Source organism: Puma concolor, chromosome C2, assembly GCF_028749965.1.
Source record: "Puma concolor isolate L17-30 chromosome C2, mPumCon1.1.hap2, whole genome shotgun sequence".
NCBI lineage: Eukaryota > Metazoa > Chordata > Mammalia > Carnivora > Felidae > Puma > Puma concolor.
This window is the reverse complement of record NC_141675.1, coordinates 113,810,287-113,833,619: the sequence shown is the minus strand read 5'-3', so window position 1 is coordinate 113,833,619 and position 23,333 is coordinate 113,810,287. Positions and strand designations below refer to the sequence as shown.

Sequence of the window (23,333 nt, the reverse complement as noted above, 5' to 3'; positions counted from 1 at the left end):
AATATCAGGGAAAAAATGTTCTATTTGTTCACCCACAGCATACATACAACAACTGTCCTCCACATTGTTGGGATGTTCAATTTAATTTCCCTGTTCACTGCTGTGCAATTTGTTTCCCATTCACTTTTCATTAGTCTCTGTCTTCCACTGCATCACATAATGGAAATTTTGCGCTAAAGCCACTAAAAATCTCTTAATTTCCATTCTCAGTTATATCTGTTCACACCTTGTCCTAATACAGCATGTATTTTAGCAATTGGTACCATAACTTTCTTTGTCCTTCCTAAATATCTTCCTCTCTTTATGCTCATGACACACATCTGTCCTGTTTCCCTTCTCTTCTTGATCATTCTGCTCAGTATCCTTTCCTGGTCTCTCCCTGACTTTCATCTCTGTCAGTCAGAGCAATTAGTTTCAACAAGAAATGATGCTTATGAATGGATTTTCCCTAACATAGAAATGCTAGGGAGATAGAAGGAATCAGATGGAAAAAAATGGGCAGCAACAGAAGAAGCAAGGCAGTGTGTCAACAACAAAAATCGTGTCCCACCACTGGCTCCATGAGGGCTGTGTTCCCTTGCTATGTAGAAATGCCACTGGCAGGGTCATTGGTGTGAGTGCAGGATGTGTTTGCTGGAGTCTTCATATTGTGCCTTGGCTGCCTTAGCAACTCAAATTCTCTTTTCCTTGTCCCTTTTCTCCCTCATTCCAAATTCCAAATCCAGTGTTGGTGGTTTTCAGTTGTCACATCCACATCTCATGTCCCCTCACTCTAGTTGTTAGGGGGACAGGAAAGTCAGTTGTAGCTCCTTTGGCTCCTAGGGTGGATCATAAACTTTGCCTGCCACTAAGATTATGCAGCAGAAAGAGGATCAGATTGCTATCTAAAAATGATATATATCCTCTATAACCACCTTAATGTACTTTGTCAGTTTAGTTCCTCACCCTTCTCTTCACTTTGTGTATTCTCCAACGGATAGATGCATACATAGGTATGCCTTCAGCTACCCCAATGACTTTCAAGTCATTATTTGTAGTAGATTCATAGAACAAAGTATTTATTACCTCGCTGTTCAGAGGACATTCTCTCTACACACTGGCAATGCATCCTAATTTCAATGAATTTTTTAAAATTTGAGTATAGTTAACACACAATGTTACATTAGTTTCAGGTGTAAAACAGTAATTGGAAAAGTTTATACCTTGTGCTATGTTCACCACAAGCATAGCTACCATCTGTCACCATACATTGCTATTACAATCATTGACTATATTCCTTATGCTGTGACTTATTCCCTGACTTATTCATTCCATACCTGGAAGCCCACTCACCCATTTTGCCCACTCCCCCACTCCTCTGGCAAACAAGTTCTTCTATATTTATAGGTCTTGTTCTTCTCTGTTTGTTATTTTAAACTCCAATATGAGTGAAATAATATGATATTTGTCTTTCTCAGTATGACTTATTTCACTTAGTGTAATAGTCTCTGGGTTCATTCCTGTTGTATCAAATGGCCTGATCTTATCCTATTTTTAGGACTGGTAATATTCCATTGTGTGTGTGTGTATAGATAGATAGATACATACATCATACATACATACATAGGTAGATATAGATACAGATATGATATTAATATATACATATACATATATATCCATTGTGCATATCCATTGTGTGCGTGTGTGTGTGTGTGTGTGTGTGTGTGTGTGTGTGTATCACCCCACATCTTGCTTATTCATTTGTCTATAGATGGACACTTAGGTTGCTTCCATATCTTGGCCATTCTAAATAATGAATGATGCAATAAACATAGTGGTGCATGTACCTTTTCAAATTAGTGTTTTCATTTTCTTTGGGTACACGAAATCTATTTAGTCACCGAGTGACTCCTCTATTCTTCACTGACCACCCCTTCACTTCCAATATGTCACAGAAGTAGTGTTTCTACATTCTAAACTCTTTTCCATCTCTCTCTTCATCTTCCCCATCATTATCAATGTGATTTCACCCGTGAACTAGCCATATCATACGTATTTGAATCACTTGAGGAGCAAGTCTAAAATGCAGATTATTAGATTTCATTCTTGGCTCACTAAATCTAATTCCAAAATAAAACTTCACAATCTATATTCTGCACAAAAAGTTGCTCAGAGAATTCCAATGTGTAAACTGGGTTGAGAACCAGTGGATACCAGTAACATCTTCCTGACTAGTATTCCTGACCTCAATTTCTTCTCCCTACAGTCTATTTTCTACACTACCATATATTCACTAAAAAAAGAATCTTACAATGGCACTCCCTTCTCTTACATTTTCAGTGAATGCTTATTCAATGATGAATAATGTTCAAGGTCCTTCCTGGGCTATTCAATTCATTTCTATCCCAGGCTCTTCAAGCTTCTTTCCCTTCACCCAATATCCACATCCCAGATATAGACTTTGCTTTTCATATGCAATCCTATCCCATAAATTTAGCACATATGCGCAATGCCTTTCATTTTCCCAATTCTGTTAACCATGCCACATTTAAAAAATGTGAGTAACTGCACTTATTTCCTAGTCCCCAAAACAGATTCCATCTATTACATAGGTAACACATAAAATTGAGAGGACATTATGATATGCATAATTGTATCTCAAATCTCCTCCCTATATTTTCACATATAAATTCTTACTGACATTTAAAAAACTTATTCCATTTCATTTCAGGCAACACCCAGTGAGGACATGGGAAAGGAAAATGCAACATTGCTGACAGAGTTAATTCTCACAGGACTCACATATGAACCACAGTGGCAAATCCCCCTATTCCTGGTGTTCTTGGTTATCTATCTTCTCACCATTGTGGGGAACCTTGGTCTGATTGCTCTCATATGGAATGAACCTCAGCTTCACATCCCCATGTACTTTTTCCTTGGAAGTTTGGCATTTGTGGATGCTTGGATATCATCCACAGTGACCCCCAAGATGCTGGTCAACTTCTTTGCCAAGAGTAACATGATCTCTCTCTCTGAATGCATGGTACAATTTTTTTCCTTTGCAATCAGTGTAACCACAGAATGTTTTCTGCTGGCAACAATGGCTTATGATCGCTATGTGGCCATATGCAAACCATTACTTTACCCAGTGATTATGTCCAATACACTATGCATCCGGCTGTTAGTTTTGTCATTTTCAGGTGGCCTTCTTCATGCCATAATTCACAATTCTTTGTTATTCAGATTAACCTTCTGCAATTCCATCATAGTACATCACTTTTACTGTGACATTATGCCATTGTTTAAGATTTCTTGTACTGACCCTTCTGTTAATTTTCTGATGGTATTTATTTTCTCTGGGTCAATACAAGTATTCACCATTTTGACTGTTCTTGTGTCTTACACACTAGTTCTTTTTACAATCTTAAAAAAGAAGTCTCTACAAGGCATAAGGAAAGCTTTCTCTACTTGTGGAGCCCATCTTTTATCCGTATCTTTATACTATGGCCCCCTTCTCTTCATGTACGTGCGCCCTGGATCTGCACAGGCAGATGATCAAGATATGATGGACTCTCTATTTTATACTGTCATAATTCCTGTGTTAAATCCAATTATCTATAGCCTGAGAAATAAGAAAGTCATAGATTCATTGAGTAAAATGTTAAAGAGAAATGCTTAGTACTCATACTAGTATCTGTCCTTCTTCCATTAAAATTACACAAAATTGTGCAGACTAGATGTTGCTATGTGTTGATTGGTGTTTAAAGTTTTTTGCAGTTATAATTGCCTTAGCATTCAAATGACTTAAGGTGAGAATACTAATAACCATCTAAATATGTGTGTATTTTATTCAAAATATAGAAAAAATTTTAATCAAGTATTCCTGTCATACTATAATAATTAAGAAAAAAATATTTTGTATGTTTGTATGTTTTCAATGTGGCTTCAGAAATGCAGTAAGCACTGTAATAGTGTAATTTTTCTGAAAATAATTTAAATATAATATCTTTGACAGTCATACAGCTGTGTAGCCCGAAGACTCATATCACATTTCACTCCATAGTGGAGTCAGTGTTGTGTTTGAGTGAACACAGGCAAAAAAGTATAATGAGTGATCCAATTTCAGTCTACCCTTCCTCTCTCACCACTAATTCCACATACAACCCTATTGAAACCACTGAGGCTCACACACTAAAACTACTCACATCTGCCTTTTGTCATAGTCTTATTACTTCTCATACATCCTGTTGATATCCTCTTATTTCCCAAACAATGCTGTCAGATTGTTCTTCATAAGCAGAAGTCTGACTCAGTAACATCCCTCTTGAATAACTTTTCAAGGATGGTCGTATCTACCAGTTTATGTGTGTATATAGCATACATATATAGAACTCTATATATGCATATGTATATATTTTATGTTGACATGTATGTACAGATGACATGATATACAGTTGGTATATAAACATGTATACCTCTCTATATATATTATTCTGCATTTGTGACCATGGCAGTATTTGAGGTACTTTCCAATAAAATCTTGATTTGATTCTGAAGTCTCTTTCCTCACAATTCTATTGAACTTCTAAGTTACTAAAAGCCTTCCGCATACTTCCTCCTAATATATGTTTTTATTCATATGGTCTCTCTACAGAGAATCCTTCCTCAAGTGTGCCCATGTTCACATACAATTGAAATGATGTCCTTTCTTCAAGGTCATTCTTAATATTACAGTTCTTTGGTGCATTTCCAGATTACATCCAAGGAGACAGAAATGCTCACTTGTTTGAAACAATGCATATTTTATTTATTCTTTTAGGCCACCAATGTAATTACTTATTTTTTATAAGATCTTTTATTTTATTTATTTATTTTTATTTTTTTTACAGTTTTATTTTAATCAGCCAGTGTACATCATTAAAGTGCACTCCTTAATCTTCATCACCTATGTCTCCCATCCCCCAACACCCCCTCCTCTGGTAACCATCCGTTTGTTCTTTACAGTTAAGAGTCTGTTTCTTGGTTTGTACCTCTCACTCTTTTTTTTCCCCCTTTGCTTGTTTGTTTTGTTTCTTAAATTCCACATATGAGTGAAATCATATGGTATTTGTCTTCCTCTCATTGATTTGTTTCTCTTAGCAAAATACTCTCTAGCTGCATCCATCTCACTGAAAAGCAAGATTTCATTCTTATTTATGGCTGAATCATATTCCATTGTGTGTAATATATATATTATATATATTATATATTACATATTATACATATATTATATGTACATTACAACTTCTTTATCCATTTATCAGTCAATAGACACTTGCGCTGCTTCCATATCTTGGTTATTGTAAATAATGTTGCTATAAACATAGGGATGCATGTGTCCCTTTGAATTAGTGTTTTTGTATTCTTTGGGTAAATACCCAGTAGTGCAATTGATGGATCATACGGGATTTCTATTTTAACTTTTTGAGAATCCTCCATACTGTTTTTCACAGTGGCTACACCAGTTTGCATTGCTCCCAACAGTGTAAGAGTTAGTTTTTCTCCACATCCTCAGCAACACCTATTGTTTCCTGTGTTTTTTATGTTAGCCATTCTGACAGGAGTGAGGTGGCATCTCATTGCGGTTTTGATATGCATTTCCTTTATGATAAGTGGTGATGAGCATCTGTATGTCTGGAGAAATGGTTGTTCACGTCTTCTCATATTTTAATCAGATTATTTGTTTTGGGGGTGTTGAGTTGTGTAAGTTCATTATATATTTTGGATACTAATCCTTTATCAGATATATCATTTGCAAATAATCTTCTCCCATTCCACAGACTGCCTTTTAGTTTTGTTGACTGTTTTCTCTGCTATGCAGAAGATTTTCATTTTGATGTAGTCCCTATAGTTTATTCTTGCTTTTGTTTCCTTGCCTCTGGGGACATATCTAGAAAAAAGTTGGTATGGCCAACGTCTGCCTGTGTTTTCTTCTAGGAATTTTATGGTTTCAGGTCTCACATTTAGGTCTTTAATCCATTTTGAATTTATTTTTTTGTATGGTATAAGAAAGTGATCCAGTTTCATTCTTTTGCATGTTGCTTTCCAGTTTCTCAACTTCATCTGTTGAAGAGACTGTCTTTTTCCCATTGCATATTCTTGCCTCCTTTGTTGAAGATTAATTGACCATGTAATTGTGGTTTTTATTTATTTTTTGAGAGACAGAGAGAGAGAAAGAGAGAGAGAAAGAGAGAGCGAGAGAGAGAGAGAAATATTACACCTGCAAACAGGGGAGAGGCAGAGGGAAAGGGAGAGAGAGAATCTAAAGCAGCTTCCACAGCCAGCGCAGAGCCCGATGGTGCAGAGCTCAAGCTCATGATGGTGAGATCATGGCCTGAGCCAAAATCAAGAGTCAGATACTTAACCAACTGAGCTACCATGCACCCCTAATTGTGGTTTTATTTCTAGATTTTCTATTCTGTTCCATTGATTTTCTATTCTGTTCCATTTTTGTATCATACTGTTTTGATGACTACAGTTGTGTAATATAACTTGAAGGCCAGAACTGTGATGCCTCCAGCTTTGCTTTTCTTTTTCAAAATTTCTCTGGCTATCCAGGGTCTTTTGTGGTTCCATACAAATTTTAGAATTGTTTCTTCTAGTTCTGTGAGAAATGTTGGTATTTTGATGGTGATTGCATTAAATGTGTAGATTACTTTGGGTAGCATAGACAATGGAATATCTTTCCATTTCTTTGTGTCTTCTTCAATGTCTTTCATCAGTGTTTTATAGTTTTCAGAGACCAGGTCTTTCATCTCTTTGCCTAAATTTATTCCTAGGTAGGTTATTCTGGGTGCAGTTGTAAATGGAATTATTTTCTCAATTTCTTTCTGCTTCTTCATTATTGGTATATAGAAATGAAACATATTTCTTTACATTGATTTTGTATCCTGCAACTTTACTAAATTTATCAGTTCTAGCAGGTTTTTGGTGGAGTCTTTTGGATTTCCTATATGTAGAATCATGTCATCTATAAATAGTGAATTTTTTACTTCTTACCAACTTGGATGCCTTTTATTTTGTTGTTATTGTTTGATTGCATGGCTAGGACTTTCAGTACTATGTTTAATAAAAATGGTGAGAGTGGACATCCTTTTCTTATTCCTGACCATAGAGGAAAAGCTCTCAGGTTTTACCATTGAGGATGATGTTAGCGGTGGGATTTTCATAGATGTCCTTTATTATGTTGAGGCATGTTCCCTCTACACTTACTTTGTTGAGGGTTTTTATCATGAATGGATATTGCAGTTTGTCAAATTCTTTTCTATGTCTATTGAATGAACATATAATTCTTAACCTTTTCCTTATTAGATGGAATGTATCACATTGATTGATTCGGGAATATTGAACAATCCTTTCAAACCAAGATTAAATGTCACTTGATCGTGGTGAATCACTTTGTTAATGTATTGTTTTACTTGGTTTGCTAGTATTTTATTGAGGATTTAAACATCTACGTTCATCAGTTAGAGATATTGGCCTGTAGTTCTCTCTCTCTCTCTCTCTCTCTCTCTTTTTTTTTTTTTTTTTTTTTTTTTTTTTTTTTTTTTTTTTGTGGTGTCTTTATCTGGTTTTGGTATCAGGGTAATGCTGGCCTCATAGATCATGTAGAACACTGACACTTATTTCAATTTGAGGTGTCTCTCTTTTTTTTGACTGAATGTTAACATTCCTCTGAATGGTATTGATAAATGGTTCAGAAGAGAAATTAAATGGAGTAAAGGAGTAATATTTGTTCATGGTGATCAATTCAAATCAATTTATTCAATTCATAGAATGACTTTAGAAGTATTCCTTCATTTTCTATATTTTGGTACAGTTTGAAAGAATAGGTATTCACTCTTCTTTATGTCTGGTAGAATTCGCATGTAAAGCTCTCTGGTCCTGGACTTTTGTTTGTTGGAAGTGTTTTGATTACTGATTCAATTTCATTATTGATAATCAGTCTGTTCAACTTTTCTAGTTTTTCCTACTTCAGTTTTGATAGGTTATATGCCTCCAGGAATCTATCCATTTCCTCGAGGTTGTCCAATTTGTTGGCATATAATTTTTCATAATATTCTCTTATAATTGTATTTCTGTGGTGTTTCTTATTTTTTCTCTCTCATTTGTGATTTATTTATTTTGGTCCTTTCTGTTTTTTTCTTGATAAGTCTGGCTAGAGATTTATCAATTTTATTGCTTTTTCAAAGAACCAGCTCTTGGTTTCATTAATCTGTTCTGCTGGGTGTTTTTTGTTTGTTTGTTCATTTTGTTTCTATATCATTTCTTTATCTTCTAATCTTTATTATTTCTTTCCTTCTGCTGGTTTTTAATTTTATCTTTTGTTGTATTTTTTTAGCATCTGTAGGTGTAAGATTAGGTGGTTTATTTGAGATTTTTCTTGCTTCTTGAAGTAGGCCTGTATTGCTATAAACTTCTCTCTTAGAATGGATTTGCTGCATTCCAAAGGTTTTGAATGGTTGTGTTTTCATTTTCATTTGCTTCCATGTACTTTATAATTTATTTCTTTTATTTCCTGGTTAACCCAGTCATTGTTTAGTAGCATGTTATTTAACCTCCATGTATTTGTGGTATTTCCAGATTTTTTCTTGTGGTTGACTTCTACTTTCATAGCATTGTGGTTAGAAAAGATACATAGTATGATATCAATTTTTTTAATTATTGAGGCTTATTTTGTGGCCTAATATGTGAGCCTGTAAAATGTTCCATGTGCACTTAAAAGAATGCGTATTCTGGGGCACCTGGATGGCTCAGTTGGTTGAGCATCTGACTTGGTTTGGCTCAGTCATGGTCTCATGGTTAGTGGGATCAAGCTCTATGTTGAGCTCTGTGCTGACAGCATGGAGCCTGCTTTGGATTCACTCTCTCCCTCTGCCTTTCTCCTGCTTGCTCTCTCTCTCTCAAAATAAATAAAGAAAATGAAATAAAAGAAAGAAAAGAATGTGTATTGTGCTGTTTTAGGATGGAATGTTCTGAATGTATCTGTTAAGTCCATGTGGTCCAGTGTGTTGTTTGAAGCCATTGTTTCCTTTTTTACTTTCTGTTCAGATGATCTGTCCGTTGATGTAAGTGGGGTGTTAAAGTCCCCTACTATTATTGTATTATTATTGATTAGTTCCTTAATGTTTATTATTAACTGTTTTTTGTATTTGGGCACTTCCATGTTGGGTGCATAAATATTTGCAATTGTTATGTCTTCTTGTTGGATTGTCCCTTCTATTATTGTATGGTGTTCTTTTTTGTATCTTCTTACAATCTTTGTTTTAAAGTCAATTGTTTCTGATGTAAGTATTGCTACTCCAGCTTTCTTTTGACATCCATCTGCATGATAAAAATTTCTCCATCCCCTCACTTTTAATCTTCAGGTGTCTTTAGGCCTAAAATGAGTCTCTCACATACAGAATATAGATGGGTCTTGTTTTTTATTTTTTTTAATTTTTAATTTTTATTTTTTTAAGTTTATTTAGAGAGAGAGAGTGAGTGTGTGTAAGGGAGAGAGGGGAAAACAGAGAGAGCGGAGCATGGGAGAGGGGCAGAGAGAAAGAAAGAGAGACTGCCAGAGCAGAACCTGATGCAGGGCCTGAACCCACAAACCAGGAGATTGTGACCTGAGCTAAAGTCAGATGTTTGACTGAACCACCCAGGTGCCCCAGGTCTTGTTTTTTTTTTTTAATTTTTTTTTTTCAACGTTTATTTATTTTTGGGACAGAGAGAGACAGAGCACGAACGGGGGAGGGGCAGAGAGAGAGGGAGACACAGAATCGGACACAGGCTCCAGGCTCTGAGCCATCAGCCCAGAGCCCGACGCGTGGCTCGAACTCACGGACCGCAAGATCGTGACCTGGCTGAAGTCGGATGCTTAACCGACTGCGCCACCCAGGCGCCACCCAGGTCTTGTTTTTTTATGCATTCTGTCACCGTATGTTTCAATTGAAACAGTTAGTCCATTTACATTCAAGGTAATTATTGATAGTTATGAATTCAGTACCATTTTATTATTTGTTTGTGGTTGTTCTGCAAGATTTTCTCTGATTCTTTCTTATCTTTCTCTCTTTCACAGTTTGCTGGTTTTCTTCAGTGATAATATTGGATTTATTTCTCTTTATTCTTTGTATATTTATTAGTGGTTTTTGACTTGTGGTTACTATTAGGTTGGTATGTAACATCTCCTACATGTAGCAGTCTATATTAAGTTTGAACCCATTCTTTACTTCTCCCCACATTTTAGGTGTCTGATTTTACATTCTTTTATTTTGTGGGTTCCTTGAATGACTTTTAAAAGAAACATTCTTTTTTTTTTTTTTTTTTTTTTACTGCTTTTATATTTCCTACCTTCATACTGTCATTTTTGGTCTTTCCTTCTCACTCAAAGAGTTCCGTTTAATATTTCTTGCTGGGCTGGCTTACCTGGTCATGAACTTCTTTAGTTTTTATTTGTCTCCTTGTATTCTGAATGGAAGCCTTACTTATAGGGTATTATTGGCTGCAGATTTTCCCCACTCAGCACACTGAATATATCATGCCACTTCTTCCTGCCTTCAAAAGTTTCTGCTGAAAAATTCAATGATGGCCTTATGGTGTTTTCTTTGTATGTAACTATCTTCTTTTGTATTTCTGCTTTTAATATTTTTTTTCTTTATCACTACATTTTGCCATTTTAATTACAATATGCCTTCATGTGGATCTGCTTTTGTTGATTTTGTTGGGGGTTTTCTATGCTCATGGATTTGGATATGTTTCCTTCCCAGATCAGAGAAGGTCTCAGTTACTATTTCTTCAAATAAGTTCTCTTTTCCCTTTTCTCTCTCCTCCTCCCCCCTGCTCCTCCCCCTCCCCCTCCTCCCCCTCTTTCTTCTTCTTCTTCTTCTTCTTCTTCTTCTTCTTCTTCTTCTTCTTCTAGGACTTTAATAATGTGAATGTTATTATGTTTGATGGAGTCACTGAGTTCCTTAAGTTTATTTTCATTGTGCATAATTCTTTTTTTTCTCTTTTGTTCAGCTTAATTACTTTCCATTACTCTGTCTTCTAGGTCATTAATTTGTTCCCCTGCTTCTTCCAGCCTGCTATTCATTCATTTTTCCTCAATTTCCTTAACTATTATAATTTCCAAATTTGATTTAAAAGATAAATTTATTTTTTTAACTAAGATCCTTGTTGTTGTAGTCTACAACCTTTAAATGATTGTGTTGTTCTTAGGATTGATCAAAAGAAACACTCTGAAAACTGAGATGTAACTTGGGTGTACAGCAAGATTGAAGTAAAACACAACTTAACAATGTGCTATATCCTATTTATGATGATAGTTTTCTAAATGGAGAAATATGTTTAAAAAAGGGGGGGCACCTGGGTGGGTCAGTTGGTTGAGCATCTGACTCTTGATTTCAGCTCAGGTCATGATTCCAAGGTTGTGGGATCTCTCTCTCTCTAAAATTAAAAATTGAAAAAAAAAGAAATGTGTGGCTGCATTCACATAGACATTTATATTTTGTTTTTAAAAGAGAGCTTGCTTCTTTCTTGCCTCTTTAGTATTCTTAAATGAAGCAGAATTTTTTTTCTCTTTTATTTGAATATGGTAGTTTCATTCTTGTAAGATATATTATAGGTATTGATGCTGTGTAACAACTATAACTAGCATGTGGTCCAGAATACACATTTTTAAAAATATCTAAACTGCTCTTTTATATTTATAATTTCAAACTTCCACAACGTTTACAAAGAATTTCACAAATTAGCTTTCAGTGAACTGCTCTTTTTACTATGGTAGGTTCTTAAAAACAGTATTTACTCTTACAAATGAAAATTTCTGATCATCTGAAACACTGACAATTATATCAATTTGAGATGTCTCTCTCTCTCTCTCTCCATCTTTTTGACTATTAACATTCCTCTGAAGGGTATTGATTAATGGTTCAGAAAAGAAATTTAATGAAGTAAAAGAGTAATACTTATTCATGGTGATCAATTAAATTATTTGCCTAGCTTAAGCAAACTACTGTCTGTAACTATCAATTTCACATGAGGTGACAGAAAAGAGTCTGAGAATACCTGTGAAATATGTTAGTTTCTTTTTATTGCTTGAAGATATATTTAAAGATAACTGGTTTAGGAAGATGCTAAATAATAAGTTTTAAGTTAACTGCATTCTATAAGTATGTTTTATGTTTAAACAAAAAGGAAAATTTTTTTGAAATGTTAAAAAAAGTCAACACATTTGGGAGTTATATAAAAACAAACACCAATCAAATCTAGAACAATATTTCCTACTCTGGGTTATAGACTACATAGGGTAGAATATTAGTAAATATATTAGGTAGGTGTGAACACCTCCCTAGTCTAGGATTTCTTTTTGTTGCTGTTGTTTTTCTTTTAAAATCATGGTTCTCAGACTTCAGTGAGCCTCAGATCACTTGGAGGGTTTGTGGAAAAAAGACTGATGGGCTTTTCGACCAGTTTCGACTTCAGCAAGTTTATGCTGTTGGATTGGGACCACATTAGATAGCTAACTACTCTTTTAAATAATCAGTGAAGTAAAAATTTTAAAAGTGGGTGATGGCCATCGAGGAGGGCAGCACTGTGTGTTGTATGGAAACCAATTTGACAATAAATTATATGTGTGTGTATATATATATATATATATATATATATAAATTTTAAATCAAGATATGTCAAAATGCAGTTTTTTCACATCCCCCATTTCTTACTTAAACAGCACTACGCAAGTATTCTAAAAATCTTCATATTTTTAGCACTGTCAGTTTTGTACTTTTCTTCCTGTCTGGGCAGATGGATGCAGATTTCAATGGAGCATCTGCTCCAAAAGATGAAGTATTGTGGGTGTTTTTATTACTTTTTCTTGAAAACATGCTTACCGATAATGATAGCCAATCAGCATCAGAAACAGTAAGATGTATTTATCTATACTGATATCATATATCTGAAGATATTTATTATAAGACATTGGCTCACATAATTATGGAGGATGACACATCCCACGATTTGTAGTTTGCAAGGTAGAGACCCAGGAAAGACAATGGTATATTTCTAAGTTAATGGAATTCTCTACCTGAGACAAGGAAAGCTGATGGAAGGTTATAAATTCAATCCATCAAGTCTGAAGGTCTCAGAACCAAGAGCACCAAGTGCATCAATTTCACAAATCAACTAGTCAGGCACAGTGAATTCAACCTTATTCTGCTGTTTTGTTGTATTCACCCCCTCAGTGGATTACATGATGCCCACCAGCACCAGGGAGGGACATCTACTTTATTCAGTTCACTGATGTAATCTCTACTGGACACACCCTCACAGATACAACCAGAAATAATATTTAACCAGATATCTGGACATCCTATGGACAAGTCAAGGTGGCACATACAATGAACCATCATACATCCACTGTCAACTTAACACTCATCCACAATTCCTTAACCATACGTAACTCCAAGTAAAGATGATAGCAAGGTCACAATTCCACCTAGCATTATACAACTGTGCTGTATAAAACTGAAAATGCACTAACCCTTTCCCCAGAAAAGAGGGTAAAGTCTCTGCGTGATGTTTACTCTTCTCCTTGATATCTGGTAACTTAAACACTATGATGTCAAATTAATTGTAATTAATTACTATTCAATAAATTGAATACATTTTATATTACATAATAAGAGAATATGAGTAGAAAGAAAATGAAGATATTTGCTATTTATATACACATACATATATACATACAGAAATATATGGGTCTGTATAAATAAACACACACAAATATATTCTCACCAAACTGAGGAGTAAATGCTTATGGCAATTACAGTCCTCATTTCTGTAAAAAGTCATGTGGGAATAGCTGGTATTTATAATTACTTCCTCCACTACCTATTCTATAATCCCTTGAGCAAGCACCTCAGCTGGTCAGGTTTTTTTTTACCTGGTCATTCTTCTTTACCTTCATTCCTTAAGTGTCTGGCCAATAGAAATCCTGTTTGGATTGGTTTGTTGGCAGTTTTCCATTGACCTTAATTATAAGGAATAGCACTACTAAGAGATGCCCTAAGTAATGTGAATTTCAGATATACTTGTCCTCATTTCCATTGTGGAGAAGTAGTCCAATTTCTCCTTGGTAGTCTCATCACCTAGCAGAGTCACTCACTTCATTGCATGATGGTTTAACGGAAGGAAGAGCTTAAGTAGCCTAATTCCAGTCTTAACTTCCTGCTCAGCAGAATCATTGTGTGCTGGTGAAAGCATTCCTTCCTTTGGCTGTAAGGCAATTGGAACAGAAGAGCAGAAAAGCATGGGTACAAGAAGTAAAAATCATGCTAGTTTATCATTAGAGGTAATAGTGAGTGGTGCCACTTCCATTTCTACTACCTGATTTGTAGATTCATGACTTCTAGCTAGAGGAGAAACAGTACTGAATATTGGACACTGATTCAGAAAATATACAGCCTTCTGGAGAACAACGCCAAGCCCTGCTGGTCATGCCGTCTAGGTGGTGCAGTAACTGAGTTTCAAAAGATGATTCCATTGTTCTAGCAAACTACCTGTATCAGGTTGGCTGGGAAATGGTAAGAAAAGTGAATACTATTATCAAGGAGCCACACTTTATTTACAGTGAAATGAAGTGCTCGATTAGAAGCAGTGTGGGTGAATTACCATGACAGTAGATTAGGAATTCTATAAATTCACAGAGTGTTGGTAGAAGCATCGCATGCAAGACAGAAAATCTGCATCCAGAATAAGTATCTATTCTACTAAAAACAAACACTTCCCGGGGGCGCCTGGGTGGCTCAGTCGGTTGAGCGTCTGACTTCGGCTAAGGTCACGATCTCGTGGTCCGTGAGTTCGATACCCACGTCGGGCTCTGGGCTGATGGCTCGGAGCCTGCTTCCGATTCTGTGTCTCCCTCTCTCTCTGACCCTCCCCCGTTCATGCTCTGTCTCTCTCTGTCTCAAAAATAAATAAACTTAAAAAAAAATTAAAAAAAAAAAAACACTTCCCAATCCATTATTGTAATTAGGCCAATGTAATCAACCTGCCATGAGGTAGGTGCCTGATTACCCCAATGAAGAGACTTATTGTTAATCTATGCTGCTGGCAGACTGAGCACTCAACAATGTCCATAGCTGGGTCAGCCATGATAAATAAAATTACCTATTATGGAGCCCACATATAACCTCCATTTGTGCCAACATAGCCCCCTTTTTCATGAGCTCATTTGGTAATTACAGAGTTGGCAGGAGAAATATGTTGACTGGTATCTATTGAATGGGTCATCCTACCCACCTGATTAAAATCTTCCACTGTAGAGCTCTCCCTTTGTTGAGCATTTATACGGAACACAAATACATTCATGTGTTTTGTTCATTTAGAGGGATCTATCCAAATACCCTTTCCACAAATTTCCTTGTCATTTTCCAGTCATAATCTTTCAATGTCCCTGACCATTCACCCAAACCATTTCTCAAAGCCCTTGCATCATTACATAGCCAAATACATGGCTAAGATTCCTAGCAGGTAAATGAACAATCAGGTAAATGCTCAAACTTCTGCCCATTGAGAGGATTTTCCTTAATTACTGTCCTTCAGGGATGTCCCAGAGACTATCAGTAGTGCTACAATTGTCTACTTTCAAATGGTGTCTGTATATCCTGCAGAACTAGCAGTAAACCAGATCCAGGTCATCCCTCTACTGTGAGAACACTCTGTAAGGCCAAAAGTATGGCTAGAATAGAAAAGCTAGCCTGTAAGGTGTGGGAAACATGGGCATTTGGACCACCTCTTCATGTACCTTACTGGGAGGCCTGGGAAGGCTACATCATGTATATACCATGTCATGTGTGGCCATGTACTCTCATATTAATGGCTTGGTGGGTCAGACAACACCCAGTTCAGGAAGGGCAGCTCTGGTCTCATGGGAATTTGGTGGCCCATAGTTAAGCGTTCAATCTCTACTAAGGCCTAGTAGCAGACCAATAGCTGTTTCTCAAATGGGGAAGAGTTGTCTGTAGTGATAGCATGGCTTAGCTCCAAACCTAAAGGCCTGTGCTGCAATTTACATATACAGACCTGCCTAAGGCTCCAAAGAGCATCCCTATCTGCCACTGGAACTCCAACCACCATTGGTTTTGCTGGATCATATGACCCAAGTGGCAGAGGAGCTTGCATAGCCTCTCACACCTTTGCAAATTCTTCTTCTGTTCAGAGTCACACTTAAAAGTAACAGCTTTTTGGGGGCACCTGGTTGGCTCAGCCGGTTAAGTGTCTGACTTCGGCTCAGGTCATGATCTCACAGTTTGTGAGTTTAAGCCCCATGTCGGGCTCTATGCTAACCGCTAAGAGCCTGGAGCCTGCTTAAGATTCTGTGTCTCCCCCTCTCTCTGCCCCTCCCGTGCTCATGCTGTCTCTCTCTGTCTCTCATTAATAAATAAAAGTTAAAAAAAAAACAACTAACAGCTTTTCTGGACACTTGGTAAATGGGTTGAAATAATATACCCAAATGAAGAAGACATTACCTCCAAAATACACAGGGTCCCACTAGCTCTTGTACTTTATTTTTGGCTGCAGGAGGGAGAGATGCAACAATTTATCTTTTACCTTAGAAGATATATCTCCACATGACCCACCAATTGGACCTCTAGAAATTTCACTAAGATAAATGAGCCCTGAATTTTGTTGAATTTATTTCTGAACTCCTGGTATGCAAATGCCTACCAATAAGTCTACAGTAGTTGCTGATTTTGCTCACTAGGTCCAATCAGTATAAGAAACATGTGTGATATCTTATGGAAGGGAAAGAAGATCAAGATCCTTGAGTGAATATTTGTAAATTATACATCTGATAAGAGCTATGTATCCAGAATGTACAAAGAATCTCAAAACTGAATAAGAAATATACACCTCAATTTAAAAAAAGAGAAAATACTTGGACACTTCAGTAAATGTCATATAGAGACACAAAAATACATTCAATATAATTCATCACTGGGGAAATGAAAATGATGACCATGGTGAAGTACCATGACCCACCATTGAAAATAACTAAAATTGAGACTACTCATAATGGAAAAACAGCCATGCAGACTTTTGTACTCATAGATCTGGCACAAAATGAGGTGAGAGATAAATATACAAAGTTGAAGGGGGAATTAAATTTAACTCAAGTTTGGGTTGTGTGAAGTGTAACATGCTCCTATTGCTTACTCACCCTCCTGCTGAGGCTTTTCTTTTCATCTATGTAGTTTATTTCTCCTCTTTTTTGGCTTTCACAAATTCTAAGGAAAAAGGATAACTGATTAACGACTCTACCAAAATATAGACCCTTTACTTTCCCCCTGGCTGCCAATCAAGTCCCATGTGGAGGTTAAGCATTTTTTTCTACTCTTCACACATCAAATCAAAACATTGCTATTTCTTCATTGTCATATTTTGACATGTATAATGTCATTATTTTCTGAATGAACATTCATTTTCATTTCCCTCCTAATGCTGAAAGGCAAACATGAACACCTTACCACCTTGCTCAAAATATCTAACTAGTTGTCCTTAAAAGTGAGATAAAGAACAGGGGCGCCTGGGTGGCTCAGTCGGTTAAGCATCCGACTCTGGCTCAGGTCATGATCTCACGGTCCGTGAGTTCGAGCCCCGTGTCGGGCTCTGTGCTGACAGCTCAGAGCCTGGAGCCTGCTTCAGACTCTGTGTCTCCCTCTCTCTCTGACCCTCCCCCCGTTCGTGCTCTGTCTCTGTCTGTCTCAAAAATAAATAAATGTTAAAAAAAAATAAAAAATAAAAGTGAGTTAAAGAACAGTTGCCTGACTAACCTCCAGACCCTGTGTGAGCCAAACCATGCTGGCCTTTTTTGTCCCATCTGGCTCCTTCTTGCTTCTTTGTATTCCAGCTACATTTGCCACTTTTGGTTTTTTTGTTCATCCAAAGATCTAGCTCTGAGATCATCTAGACCCTCTAATGAAGGAAGACCATAAAAATGTAAATGTCCAGGTCATCAGCTTGTTAGACATGAAGACTCTCAGGCATCTTTCCTGACCTATTGAAGGAGAATCTGCAATTTAATAAAATCTCCAGGAGCTTCACAGACATTAATGTTTGAGAAACACTGATATATACCACCTCCCAATGTGGTTCTTTGTTTTGCTTTCCCTTTGTTCTTCCCTTGTCCTTTGCCAAGTAGGTTTCTCATCTGCTTACAAATTACAGTGGGAAGTTAGGTGCAGGTCTAGAATGTCAGCTGCAGTTGGCATGGGGAAGACAACTGTATTTGGGGTTGGCTCCTGAAGGGACTCCAGAACTTTGGCCTCATTAAAATCATGTATCATTAGCTCAGATAAGATCAGATGAATAAAAGCACTCAGAACATCAAAATTTATAGAAAAATTGAAGTTTCAATAATTATGTCAGAGTGTCATTAATGATGGAAAATAGGGCCATAAACTGCAATATCTATGATGACGTGATGTTTATGATGTCAAAGTGTGAATCCCCTACAGGACAGCAGGACTTCATACATGTTCAAAACTACAATACCCAGAAGAACAGCTTAGTTTTGTCCTAAAGGGAATCCTTGGGTGTTATTAGGGGAATTCATGTTCTTCACTCCTTCTTCTGGCAAAAGCACATAGTCATACCATTGGTTGACTCTTGTATTTGAAACAACTTCATATAAGCTTGCTAAATGATGTCTTCAAAGTGAATCAATGTTGCTACTTATGTTTTGTCATTCCAGTGCTAGTGTATTTTTTTCTATTTTAGAAAGCCTAACACTTTGAAGAGATTTCCACAATTTCTTACAAGATATGGGTAAGAAATGATTTCTGCCATATTCATTATTATTTGTATATAAAACTGAAATACTGTTAGATTTATAACAATTGTACATTGGGTTTATAAGAGGTCGTAAAGCCAATAAGAAAGAGAAAACAAATAGTGAATAAGTTATATATTTTATGTTGGTGGTAATAATCTAGATAAGCAAAATAGCTATGTGACTGAATTGCTCCCTTTAACAACGCTTTACCACCTCTTAACACACCTATAATGACTTTGTAAGTATTGGTGAACTAAAATTTTAAACAGCTTAAAATGATTTCATAATGATTCCTACCCACATAAGCAATCTTTCTGGTAATTCTGATTTAAAACTCTATCATGTTTAACTGACCACATGTTCTGATTAAAACTTTTAGGTAAATCGTTTGCATATTATCTCCATCCTTTCTCCCACTTCTGACAAGAATTTCATTGACTATTTATATACATGTAGCAGGAAATAGGCAATAAGTGTTCCATCACTGATCTTTAAAGCACTTATATATAGCTTAGTAAGTACCCACAGACAAACAGAATTTGAGAATTTTCAATTATTTAGTATTTGGAATTGTCTGGAAGTATTTTCTGAATAAAACACATTTAACAGGTGCAGTTATTGCCTTTGGTTATTTTTATCACCTGCATTCCACTCCACTCTTTGGGTCAATTTCATTCTGCTAAAAAAACTGGTAGAAAAAAGCTGCTCTCAAGTAAAACCAGCAGGATCTCTAAAGAGTCATCTCAAATCACTTTAATAACAAATCTAAAGCAACTTTTAAATATTTAAAAAAATTCATGCAGTGCTAATATATTTATGAACAGCACAAAGTGTGTGAAGTAAAATTTTAAATGAAAAATTCTAGCCCCCACATATTCTACAGAAAAGTAAATTGTGGAAATTTGAACAAAAAAAGAAAGAAAAGATTCCCAATGCTCACATTACATGAAAACCAGGTTTAACATAAACATTTACCTCCAAATTCTAAGCCTTTCCCTTTGTGTTGTCCATAAACTTTCTCTGATATATTCTTAATCTTTCTTTGCTTGTCTTTCCCACACTTTTCCATTGTTGTGTCTGTTATTCTCAGCCAATTGCTCTTTGCGCATCTTGTGATCTCCATCCACCCAAATTTCTCCTTCTGCTTCTGCTTTTTTCTCTTAATGCCTCCCTCTCTGTTTCTCTCTTCTGAACACTTTTATTAAATGATATATAGGAAAAATATTTTGTATTTGTCCACCACAGCAGACAAACAATAACTGTCCTCCACATTCATGGAGGACTCAACTTTGTTTCCCGGTTCACTGTTGTGTAACTTGTTTCCCATTCACTTCTCATTATTCTCTGGCCTCCACTGCATCACATAACAGAAATGGCTCTCACTAAAGCCACTGAAAATCTCTTAGCTTCCATGCTCCATCACATCTGTTCACTCCTTGTCCTACTAGAGCATTTATTTTAGTGACTGGTGCCATAACTTTCTTTGTCCTTCTTGAATATCTTCCTTTCCTTATGTTCATGGCACTCATCTGCCCTGTTTCCCTTCTCTTCTTGATCATTCTGCTCAGTATCATTTCCCAGTCTCTGCCCATCTTTCATTGCTGTCAGTCAGAACTATTAGCTTCAACAAGAAATGGTGTTTTTGAATGGATTTTCTCTAACATAGAAATGTGAGGGAGATTGAAGGAACCAGCTTGAAAAAAATAGATAGCAAAGAAGGAAGGAAGGCAATCTGTGAACAGCCAAAATCATGTCCCAACACTGTTTCCACGAGGGTTGTTGTCACACCCGCTATATGGGAATGCCACTTTTCACACTGACAGAGTGGGTCATTGGTGTGGGTGCAGGATGCATTTGCTGGAACCTTCATATTATAGCTTGGTTGCCTTAGCAACCCAAATTCTCTTTTGTCCATGTCCCTTTTTTTTTTTTTTTGTCCTTGCCCCTTTTAATGCCTCACTTCAAATTCCAAATCCAGTGTGGGGAAGTTAGATTTGCCACACTTGCATCAGGTGCCCTCACTCTAGTTGTTGGAGGGATAGGAAAGTCAGTTTGCAGCTCTTTTGGCTCCTAGAGTGGGTGATAGCCTTTGCGGGCCACCAATATCTAGTGGGAGAAAAGAGGATCAGATTGGCTATCTGAAAATGGCATACATCTTCACTGCCACTTTAATATACTCTGTCAGTTTAGTTTCTCACCACCTCTTCACACTTGATGTTTTCTCCAAGGGATAGATCATAGATAAGTATGCCTTCAACTACCCCAAGGACTTCCAAGTCATTATTTGTAGTAGATTCATACTACAAAGAATATATCAATGGGATGTCCACAGATGGGCCACCGCCTCTGAGTTCTCAATCAATTTTTGATGGGAATCTACACAGTCATCAAGTGACTCCTCTATTCTTCATTGACTACCCATTCACCTTCAATGTATCAGAGAAGTACTGCATCTACATTCTGAACTCTTTCCTATCTGTCTCTTCATCTTCCCGTCAATCTCAATGTCACTGCACACATGTACTAGGCATACCACATGTATTTGAATCACTCATGGAGTAAACAGAATACAGATTATTAGCTTTAATTATTGACCCACTAAATCAATGTCTAAAGTAATATCTCAGATCTATATTTTGAACAAAACATTCCTCTGACAATTCCAACGTGTAATCTGGTTTAAGAACACTAAATAGTAGTAACCTCTACTGACTAGTACTCCTGACCCCAATTATCCCACTCTGCAGTCTATTTTCCACACTACCATATATTCAATTAAAAAATAATCTTTCAGTGCCACTCCCTCCTCTTAAGTTTTAGTGTATTCTTATTCCATGATGGATAATGTTCAAGATCCTTCATATGCAATTCAATTCATTTCATTACCAAGGCTCTTCAATCTTCTTTTCCCTTCACCATACATCCACATCCCAAACATCCCAAACATATGAATTTCCATATCATACCCATCCTATCCCATAAATTTAGGACATATTACAATTCTTTCATTTTTCAAATCTGTTCTTTGCTGCACATTTAAAAATTTGAAATAATTCCATTTATTTCCATGCCCCTGAAATAGATCCTATCTATTACCTAGGTAACACATAAAATTGAGAGGACAGTCTGATGTGCATAACTGTGTCTCAAATCTCCTTCCTATATTTTCACATATAAATTCTTATTGACATTCAAAAACCTTATTCCATTTCATTTCAGGCAACACCCAGTGAGGACATGGAAAAAGATAATGCAACACTACTGACAGAGTTAATTCTCACAGGACTCACATATGAACCACAGTGGCAAATCCCCCTATTCCTGGTGTTCTTGGTTATCTATCTTCTCACCATTATGGGGAACCTTGGTCTGATTGCCCTCATATGGAATGACCCTCAGCTTCACATCCCCATGTACTTTTTCCTTGGAAGTTTGGCATTTGTGGATGCTTGGGTATCATCCACAGTGACCCCCAAGATGCTGGTCAACTTCTTTGCCAAGAGCAAAATGATATCTCTTCCTGAATGCATGATACAGTTTTTTTCCTTGGCAATCAGTATAACCATGGAATGTTTTCTGCTGGCAACAATGGCTTATGATCGCTATGTGGCCATATGCAAACCATTACTTTACCCAGTGATTATGTCCAATACACTATGCATCCGGCTGTTAGTTTTGTCATTTTCAGGTGGCCTTCTTCATGCCATAATTCACAATGCTTTGTTATTCAGATTAACCTTCTGTGATTCCATCATAGTACATCACTTTTACTGTGACATTATGCCATTGTTTAAGATTTCTTGTACTGACCCTTCTATTAATTTTCTGATGGTATTCATTTTTGCTGGGTCAATACAGATGTTCACCATTCTGATAGTTCTTGTCTCCTATACACTAGTTCTCTTTTCAATCTTAAAAAAGAAGTCACTACAAGGCATAAGAAAAGCCTTCTCCACCTGTGGAGCCCATCTCTTATCTGTCTGTTTGTACTATGGCCCTCTTGTCTTAATGTATATGCGCCCTGTATCTGCACAATCAGATGATCAAGATATGATGGACTCTCTATTTTATACTATCATAATTCCTTTATTAAATCCAATTATCTACAGCTTGAGAAATAAGAAAGTCATAGATTCATTGAGAAAAATATCAAAGAGAATTTCTTAGGACACACATTAATATCTGTTCTCTTCTCATTAAAATGACACAAACTTATACAGATTACATATTGCTATGTGTTGATTAGTGTTTACCTTTTGCAGGTATAATTGCCCTAATGTTTAAATGACTTAGGGTGAGAGTAAAAATAAAGGTGTATATGTAAAACATAGAAGGAATTTTAATCAAGTGTTCATGACATAAGAATAATTGAAAAGGAAAACAAAAATTTTTACATGTTTGGATGTTTCAATGTGGCTTCATAAATGCATTAAGTGCTACAATATGGTAACTGCTCTCAAAAGAATTTGAATATGATATATTTGACAGCCATACAGCT

General features: G+C 36.4%; 2 protein-coding genes across 2 annotated transcripts; both read left to right on the top strand.

The window, feature by feature from the left end:
- Positions 1-2,728: 2,728 nt before the first annotated feature.
- LOC112849409 (olfactory receptor 5H2) lies at positions 2,729-3,658 on the top strand. The gene has a single exon (XM_025913023.2). It carries the CDS (start codon positions 2,729-2,731, stop codon positions 3,656-3,658), a length of 930 nt encoding a protein of 309 aa, XP_025768808.1.
- Positions 3,659-22,069: 18,411 nt separating this feature from the next.
- LOC112849603 (olfactory receptor 5H2-like) lies at positions 22,070-23,002 on the top strand. Its single transcript, XM_025913282.1, has one exon. It carries the CDS (start codon positions 22,073-22,075, stop codon positions 23,000-23,002), a length of 930 nt encoding a protein of 309 aa, XP_025769067.1. The 5' UTR covers positions 22,070-22,072.
- The last annotated feature ends 331 nt before the right edge of the window (positions 23,003-23,333 follow it).